General features: G+C 37.6%; 1 protein-coding gene across 3 annotated transcripts in view; it reads left to right on the top strand.

Moving 5' to 3' along the window:
- LOC143297625 (ras-related protein M-Ras-like) overlaps window positions 1-8,960 on the top strand; it is a 13,921-nt gene extending 4,961 nt beyond the window's left edge. For all 3 annotated transcript variants that reach the window (XM_076610057.1, XM_076610050.1, XM_076610044.1), the window contains 4 exons: window positions 526-679; window positions 1,492-1,591; window positions 2,501-2,580; window positions 4,817-8,960. In XM_076610057.1, the coding sequence (XP_076466172.1) occupies window positions 526-679; window positions 1,492-1,591; window positions 2,501-2,580; window positions 4,817-4,889 (407 nt within the window). In that variant the 3' untranslated portion in view covers window positions 4,890-8,960. The remainder of the gene's footprint in view (window positions 1-525; window positions 680-1,491; window positions 1,592-2,500; window positions 2,581-4,816) is intronic.
- The last annotated feature ends 517 nt before the right edge of the window (window positions 8,961-9,477 follow it).

Here is a 9,477-nt window from a genome sequence, read left to right as displayed (position 1 = left end):
GGCGTTTGTGTGCATGCATGGATGTATGTTGAGAGAGGGTGGGGGAGAAACGTATGTGAGTATGTGTGTGCGTTAGAATATTTTTTGGAGATAATGATATTAATGAAATTTGGTACCTTGATTTGTTAAATATGTTTGTTTGTTTGTTTGTTGTTGTTGTTGTTGTTTTTTGTTTGTTTGTTTTTTGTTTTTTGTTTTTTTTTTTTTTGGTGTGTTTTTTTTTGTTTTTTTTTAAATCATACCTTCCTCAAATCAGAATTTCCTTGTGTTGCTCAGTTAATATTTTATTCAAATGGTTGCGAAAATGTCAGTACAGCAAACAGTTAATCTGACAATAAATGGTTTCAGTCAGTCAGTCAGTCAGTTGTCTGTAACTTGTTTTATATTTGTTGGGAATGCTGAAAAAGAAGTTTTATAGTTTCACTGACTTAACAATGGTTGCAAGAGTTAAACCTAAAACTATTATGAACTAAATGTTTGTTGTTGTTGTTTTAAACTCAGCATATCTTTATCTGAAACTGACAGTGCTGGACACAGCAGGCCAGGAGGAATTCAGCGCCATGCGAGAACAGTACATGAGGAAAGGGGACGGTTTTCTGCTAGTTTTCTCTGTTGTTGACTACCAGAGCTTCGAAAACATGGTCAACTTCCACACCCAGATACTACGAGTCAAGGACAGGTCGGTGTGTTATGACATGTGCACTCAGTATAATATGCATTGTCTGTTGATTGCTGCCATTTGTTTTGAAATTATTAATTTTCTCTTTTTTTTCTTTTTTTTTTTTTATTTGAACATCCTCAGACACGGAATGGTCAATCTAATATGAAATTGTAGATATAATATTCTTACTGAAAAATCAAACACAGACTTCGATGACATGATCAGATTGATACAGTGATGGAGTTATGTATTAAATATTATACTGTTTTATTATCAGTGTTCCATTTGGTATGGGAAACAGAATCCAGATAATGTTTTTTGTATTAGTTGACCCAACGCTGCATGGGTTCATTTGAGTTGAAAGCCACATGTTGCAGAACTGTTTTGAACATTTTGAAAAAGTCACCTGACTATATATATATATATATAATTCTTTTGTTTCTTTATGTTATTATACAATGTTGTTTGGTGTTGGGTTGTTGTTTTTTTTTATTCTAAAATCAGAATACGGTCTTTTACAGGGTTTAATGGACAGCAAGTTTAAGAATAGATAATTGGACTGAAATGTAACTTTCTGTGTTTCAGTTTGGTTAGCATTATGTGTGGAAATGAAAAATTATATACAGATATAGTAATGAAACAAAATAAGAAGAAGAAAAAGATGTGAAAAAAGGAGGTATGATCATGAAGAAAGCTTTTAATTCATACAGGAAAGAGGACCAGACAGGCCAGCAGTAGTAACATTATTGAAGAGTTGTTCCACAGAAATGACGTGACTCATTGTTCATCCAGTTTGTGCTTCTTCACTCATCTTGCATTACGCTGTGCAGGGATTCCTATCCCATGATCCTCTGTGCCAACAAAGTGGACCTGGTCCACCAGAGGAAAGTCACAGAGGAGCAGGTTCGAGACCTGGCTACAAGACTGAGGGTAATTCTGTTGGTTTTTTTTTTTTTGTATGCAATTGTGTGTCATATACTATGCATTTTCCCTTACTGCTGCTATCCATGGCCAGTGTGTTTTCTCTATATGGACAAGTTCTGTGGTTAATGCAGTTACTTGCAGCAGCTAGGTCCATCTCTCTCTCTCTCTCTCTCTCTCTCTCTCTCTCTCTCTCTTTCTCTCCAGCACTGGAACTGATCCACCCTTATTCATTGTAGGGTCCCCCAATGTCTGACAAGTGAACTTCCTGGCTGATCACCCCTTAGGATTCCAGCTGGCAGCAGACGACAACCAGTGATGCAGCAGATCTTGCCTAATGGGTCATCCTGTAGGCTTTTTGGTGGACTTAACACCCAACCCCATACCCTCCCGTCCTCCCCTCTCTTCCCAGCCAGGGATCTCTCCTCACATTCACCATGATCAAGTGCCACCCTGAAAATCTTTTGGTTGGGACACTTTGCTGTGATGAATTTCTGCTCAGAGGCTTATCTCCAAAAGAAATCATGTGAAGATCAGCAAGGATTTCCCATGTGATCAAAAATAGAACTGAATACTAATCATATTCAAACTACAAATGACATAGCTGTTTGCAAAGTGACCCAGCATGCAGAATCACAGGATTCAGAAAGACTTCATTTTGTTATGACTGATGAAGAATGATGATCGCAAACAAAAACATTGATGTCCAAATCTTCGTTTATATAGTACATTTCACTGGCCTGTCAGATTATTTAACATGGTGATGTGTTGTATTGCACAGTATTGTAGTATTGTACTACACTGTATGGTCTGTTAGTGAAGTACATATGTAACTGAACATAATGAAAACATGTGAGTTCTGAATAGTTTGACACACTCAGAAGTGAAATGCAGAATTGATGTTGCTATGTGTGGCAGATACCCTACATTGAGACGAGTGCCAAGGACCCACCCCTAAATGTGGATTTGGCCTTCCATCAGGTTGTCAGAGTCATCAGGTAAATCTCCTGTGGCTCACATTTCTTCTTCATTGTCATCATTTTTAGAAAAAAAACCAACTTGAATCAAAACATACAAATTACAACTCACCAAAATAGAATAGTTTCTCGTTTCATTCTTCATTTTTAAGCTTTAAAAAAAGCAACAACACAGTTATTTGTTGTTGTTGTTGTTTTGACAACTACACAGTTGTGTAAATAATGTACAATACAGAACCAATGTAACAAACATTCATACAGCATCTGAAAGAGGAGATGCTTTGGATATACGAGATATGGTTTGTGTTTATAGTGAATAGTTTAAAAACTCAGAAAGCAACGTTTGCTGAGTGAAATGAATAAGTGAAGTGAGAAATAAAGCCATGGTTTGAGAATGCTTATACCTGATCTATAAAGAAAAGCAGCAAGGCAGATAATGAAAGTATGGGTTATAGACATAATGAAAATAACTGAGGTATAATGGAAGTGACTATAATGGAAAAAGGTTAGTGAGATATAAAGAGAAGTGAGGTCTAAAGAAAGTTAGTGGGGTATAAAGAAATTAGTGAATTATAAAGGAAGTGGGTTGTAAAGAAAGTTAGTGAAATATAAAGGAAGTTAGTGAGATATGAAGGAAGTGAGGTATGAAGGAAGTTTGTGAGGTATGAAGGAAGTTAGTGAGATATGAAGGAAGTTAGTGAGATATGAAGGAAGTGAGGTATGAAGGAAGTTAGTGAGGTTTGAAGGAAGTGAGGTATGAAGGAAGTTAGTGAGGTATGAAGGAAGTGAGGTATGAAGGAAGTTAGTGAGATATGAAGGAAGTGAGGTATGAAGGAAGTTAGTGAGATATGAAGGAAGTGAGGTATGAAGGAAGTTAGTGAGATATGAAGGAAGTGAGGTATGAAGGAAGTTAGTGAGATATGAAGGAAGTGAGGTATGAAGGAAGTTAGTGAGATATGAAGGAAGTGAGGTATGAAGGAAGTTAGTGAGGTTTGAAGGAAGTGAGGTATGAAGGAAGTTAGCAAGATATGAAGGAAGTGAGGTATGAAGGAAGTTAGTGAGATATGAAGTTAGTGAGATATTAAGGAAGTTAGCGAGATATGAAGGAAGTGAGACATAAAGGAAATATAAAGGAAGTTAACGAGAAGCAAACCATCTCATGCTTTAGTTCATGGAGAAATGGGTGGTAGAGGAGCCTGGTGCAAAAGTCACACGTTTGACCTGGTTAAAGCATTGTGAAGAAAAAAGGCATGTGACTTCCGGCAGTGTGCTTCACCACAGATGGACATCTGACCTGTCCAGGATGGGGAGGGGGATGGGGGGTGGGAGGGGCAGTCAGACTGGGAACAACCATCAGTAGCAGTATGTCTCAACATGGTGCAGCAGCTTTCTTGGTAATAGGAAGTCGTGGTTCCAGTTATTTTTAAGACCAGCTGCATGGTCTCATTGTGTGTTGTGAACAGTCTACAAATATTACAGCCTATTATGTTTGAGTATTGTCTCTTGTCATGTGTTGTGAACAGTCTATAAATGATACAGCCTATCATGTTTGAGTATTGTCTCTTGCAATGTGTTGTGAACAGTCTACAAATATTACAGCCTATCATGTTTGAGTATTGTCTCTTGTCATGTGTTGTGAACAGTCTACAAATATTACAGCCTATCATGTTTGAGTATTGTCTCTTGTCATGTGTTGTGAACAGTCTACAAATATTACAGCCTATCATGTTTGAGTATTGTCTCTTGTCATGTGTTGTGAACAGTCTACAAATATTACAGCCTATCATGTTTGAGTATTGTCTCTTGTCATGTGTTGTGAACAGTCAATAAATGATGCAGCGTATCCTGTTTGAGTGTAGTAACATTTTATGTTGTGAGCAATCAATAAATGATGCAGTATATTATGTTTGAATGCGGTGCAGTCACGTATTGTGAACAGTCCATTGATGCTGCTGCATATCAGGTTTGAGCGTTGTCTATAGATAATTCAGTGTATCATGTTACAGTAAACTGTCTGAGTATGGTATCATCGTGTGTTGTTAACAGTCCATAAGTGATGCAGTATATCATGTTTGAGTGTGTTCTATAAATAAATCAGGGTATCATATTACGGTAAGCTGTTTGAGTGTGATATCATGATCCTGTGTTGTGAACAGTCAACAAATGATGCAGTATATGTTATGGTAAGCTGTTTGAGCATAGCTTTGTGTCCTGCTGACAGTCGTGAAGGGTGCAGCATGACTGTGTCTGTGTGCAGAGCACAACCACCACACCTGAAAAACCAGAGGCGGAAACGGGTTGGCAAGAAGAAGAAGTGTACCATTTTGTAGCAGCTTCCTTCCCGGGGCCTTCTTGTGACAATGCAGCTGTGCTATTTTCTATTTTTCTATGGCATTATGCCTTCCATTATGTGTGCATGCCATGGTTGCTGGTTTGTATAGCCACACTTCTGTTTACTTATTCATGTATGAGGTTATATCCATCGATGTACACACAGACATGCAGCCAGCAATATCCTTGCTGGGATGGAAACATGAATGGATATCTGCAGAATATGTGTGCACTTACATTGTACATTGAGACGTGTATGCACACATACATGCACACATATTCACATATACACACATGCTTGTGCAGCCATCACAAAGTTATACAGAATAGAAAACAAAACAAACAGGGTTTTATTTCAGAAAGATTGTGTAAAGGTATTAGGGATTTTGAACTTTATTGAATATGGATGTCAGCTCTCACAATTGATGTGCGCTCTCTCACACACACACACACACATGGATATACACATGCACGCACACACACACACACACACACACACACACACACACAATTTACATGCATGAACATTCCATAGTTTTACAACACAGTTTCTAGCACTGAAATATTTTTTCCTCTGAGCTGGTGAGTGTGTGGTGCGTGTTTACTTCTAAATAGTTGGAGAGAAGAATAAAAACAGAATTCTCAGAATGCAGCGTTGATGTTTTTTCCTCTTGATGTCATGAAGCAATACATCAGACCAGTGAATTTGCCACAGCAGCCCATGGTGTGGAGTGGACTGGGCTGTGGGAAGCGGTCACTTTGATCTGGTCTGTCACATGGGGGACTGACGAAGGCTGTGTTTGTGCAGTATGAATCTTCTTCTTCTTCTGCGTTCACTCGTATGTACACGAGTGGGCTTTTACGTGTATGACCGTTTTTACCCCGCCATGTAGGCAGCCATACTCCGTTTTCGGGGGTGTGCATGCTGGGTATGTTCTTGTTTCCATAACCCACCGAACGCTGACATGGATTACAGGATCTTTAATGTGCATATTTGATCTTCTGCTTGCATATACACACGAAGGGGGTTCAGGCACTAGCAGGTCTGCACATATGTTGACCTGGGAGATCGTAAAAATCTCCACCCTTTACTCACCAGGCGCCGTCACCGTGATTCGAACCCGGGACCCTCAGATTGACAGTCCAACGCTTTAACCACTCGGCTATTGCACCCGTCGTGCAGTATGAATAATCTCCAGGGCTGAGTTGCATAAGCGATCTTGGCAGTGCTAAGTTTGCTTAGCATTAAGTGTGTTCCTATGTCTGTGGAATTAGGAAAATTCTTAACGTTATTCAAGCAAACTTAGTACTGCTGAGATTGGCCAGATCTTTCTCTTTCACTTAAGAGCTGTGAGCATGTGTGGAAAGTCCCAACTCAGCCCCACAAAGAAGAGTTTATTACTTTATTCATTGGTCAGAAAAATGATTTCAGTGGTCAAATCTGTATTACTTTATTCATTGGTCAGAAAAATGATTTCAGTGGTCATATCTGTATTACTTTATTCATTGGTCAGAAAAATGATTTCAGTGGTCAAATCTGTATTTTTCCAAGATTTACAATGTATTTGTACATTTTTGTATTTTCAGGTAAAATCTTTTTTTTTTTATATATATTAAACTCAATATTTGTTTTGATGGAGTGTATCAATTTGGAAAAGGTTTTTGTGCCAAAAATGTTGGCTGTGGCCTGCTTTGTTCTGTAAATTGTGTTGTAAGCCATTCCGTGTTGTGCTGTGAAGGGAAAAGTACTACAGCAGGCACCGCACCAGAAGCTGAAATGAGCAATGCCTGCCTTTTCATTGAGTTTTCACAGCATCTGATATTGTAGAATATGTCAATGAAATTATGCCAATATTTAGATTTGCCAGTGTGAAAATATGTCAGTATGATGTTTGTCTAAAGCATAATTATTGTCATGGAATATAGTGTTGAACAGGATCTGAAGTGGATGTCAGATCAGTAGTCATGAAAAAGATGATTTGTTTCGAGCCACAGGTATACTGTGAACAGAACAGAAAAGCTGCTGGGATCAAAACAAAGTATAAAATTCTGAGGTGCCTGGAATTACACTTCATTAGGAGAGAGGGGTGTTTGATGTCTGTCAGTGTCTGTGTGAGTTGGGTGGAATGTGGAGAGTCTTTATATTTACAATGTGTGTGCTTTTTTTGGTTTGTTTGGGTTTTTTTAACCAGACGGATTGAATGATAATCCAAAATATGAGCGTGTATTTGCCACTAATTCTGTCGTGCCTTTGCCTCTCTGGTGAAAAGGTTCGTTCTTATGCATACAGCTCAGAAACGATCATCAAAGATGAAATTCCTTTACATGCCATCTATGTAAGTTATTTTGTGTGTTTTGTAATATCACATGGACAGTGCAGGTGAGAGTGCTTTGTGGAGATGGGTTAGTACTCATCTCCCTCAGCTGAATCTGAACATGAGCTATGCAGCAATATCTCTGCCTTGTCAGTGTGAACACAGCTCTGACTGGCCCCTTCCCAACACCGTTCCATTGACTTGTAGCCTTGATGTGCTCATGCAGTTGCCTTAGAAATGCACAAGGTAGCATTCTGTTTGATCGTCCAGTCCATGGAGATCACACGTCCTGGTGCTCAAGTCCCACAGAAGACATGCATTTCTTCTTCTTTTCTCTTCTTTATCCAAAAATTAAAATAAAATAATGAAACAAATTGTGCCTTTTTGTAAAGATGAGAAAGGGATTAAGACTGAGGTATGATTGTACATGTCTTCAGACAAAATTATGCTTGTTCCTAGATGGAAATTGCAGTAGATTTTGTAAGTTTGAGTGTTTGGTGTGAACTTACTTTTCTGGCTTGGAATCACAGTCTTGGTCATCTTTGTAGAGAGTGGAAACGTCACAGCAATAAGCCCAAAGCAAATAATATACAACTTGGAATGAAAACAGTCTCCTCGAAGCAGACTGTCAGACAACAAAATTGTTGAATAGTTGAGAAATAAATTGCATAAGACAAAAAAAATTGTCACTGTGTTAGGAAATTCCAATTTCAGTATGTTTACCTTGGAATAATTTAGACCTGAAATATCATAGCTGAAACAGATCTTGCCAGTCACTGCGGATTCAGCAACCACAGGCCACTTGTACATGAGATATGTCATTTGATAAAAAGAAGGAATTAGAAAAAAAGGAATGTAGTTATTTTGTTGAATATTAATGTGCATATGAATCTCTGTTGTTTTGTTGTTGTTGGTTTGTTTGTTTTTTTTTGGGGGGGGGGTTGGTTTCAAAACCACTTTGATGGTTATTGTTATTGTTGAAAAGGCAAGTCACTATTTTACTAACTGAAAGACAATCACCTATCTGTCTCACACTTTAAAAAAATTATTTTTTTTTTTTTTCTAAATTAACGTATGGCATCCAGATTTTCTTTTGATTTCATGTTGAGTTAGAAATATTAGACTGAAAAAGTTGAAGCCACAACCAGTTCTGAAATATTAGGTTAGTTTATTTTTAATGGTCAGCTTTAATGTTGCTTTGTTAGGAACAGTGGCACACTGGCAGCAGCAGCAGCAGCAGCAAAAGATGAGTCATTGCATATGTCTCATAACTGAATGTATCAGAAAGATGTCTTTTGATTTTTTTGATTTTTTTTTAAGACTTCAAGGACCAGTCTTGCAAAATGTGGATCATAGGTCTGGGCTCAATGGTAAATCTTGATTTGAATGCATATTTCTACCTTAAAATTCATGTGTTACCATGTTATAAAGATGAATGTTTTGTTTATGTCTGGAATTGTGCCCCCCTTTTTTTAAAGTAATTTCTTCACATGACTCTTTGTTACCAACCCATGGCCCTGCCTTTTACCCCAACAGGGCTAAGGGAGCTGTCACGATGGACGTCAGGAAGGGAATGACTATTGAAAAGAAAAACACATTTAACATGGTCTGAGACATAATGTGATCCTCTTCCATTATACTTTTTTTTTCTTTTCTTTTTAAAAAAAAATCATTTCCACTTATTATTTTCCTGTTAATTCCTGTTAATATTTGAATGAGATTTTTTTAATAGGGGGTTGCTCTGGTTATATATATATATATATATATATATATATATATATATATATATATATATATATATATATATATATAAGAAAGATATATTTCAGATTGTGACAAAAAGATGGTGGAATATTTTGGTATTCTTTTGTCACTGCTGGTTAGTAAATAATGTTAGCCTGCCAAACTCTTGTGGCCTGAACTTAGCGTTTCAGATGGAACTGAAAAGAAAAAAAATGTAACAAGTTGGATTATAATTGTCAGGATTTTGATTAAATTCTGCATCAAAGTCAGTTCATTGTCAGTGCCCATTGCTGCCATCTTTTGCTCCCCCTCACCTCAGCACACTGCTGTTTTGTGTCTGTCACATTCCTGGCCAGCGTTACATTCACTGCATGTTTCCATATTTCATGGCTGAATCAAAGAAAGACATGGAATGTCAAGTCTTCCAGTAGCTGGCAACATTGGATATCAATCTTCTGATATGTAAAACATACTTTTTACTCTTTCAGTATGTGACCATTTTTATCATCCTTCAGTCTCACTTGTCAAT

This window comes from Babylonia areolata, chromosome 2 (assembly GCF_041734735.1).
Source record: "Babylonia areolata isolate BAREFJ2019XMU chromosome 2, ASM4173473v1, whole genome shotgun sequence".
Classification (NCBI taxonomy): Eukaryota; Metazoa; Mollusca; class Gastropoda; order Neogastropoda; family Buccinidae; genus Babylonia; species Babylonia areolata.
This window is presented reverse-complemented; position numbering and strand designations above follow the sequence as displayed.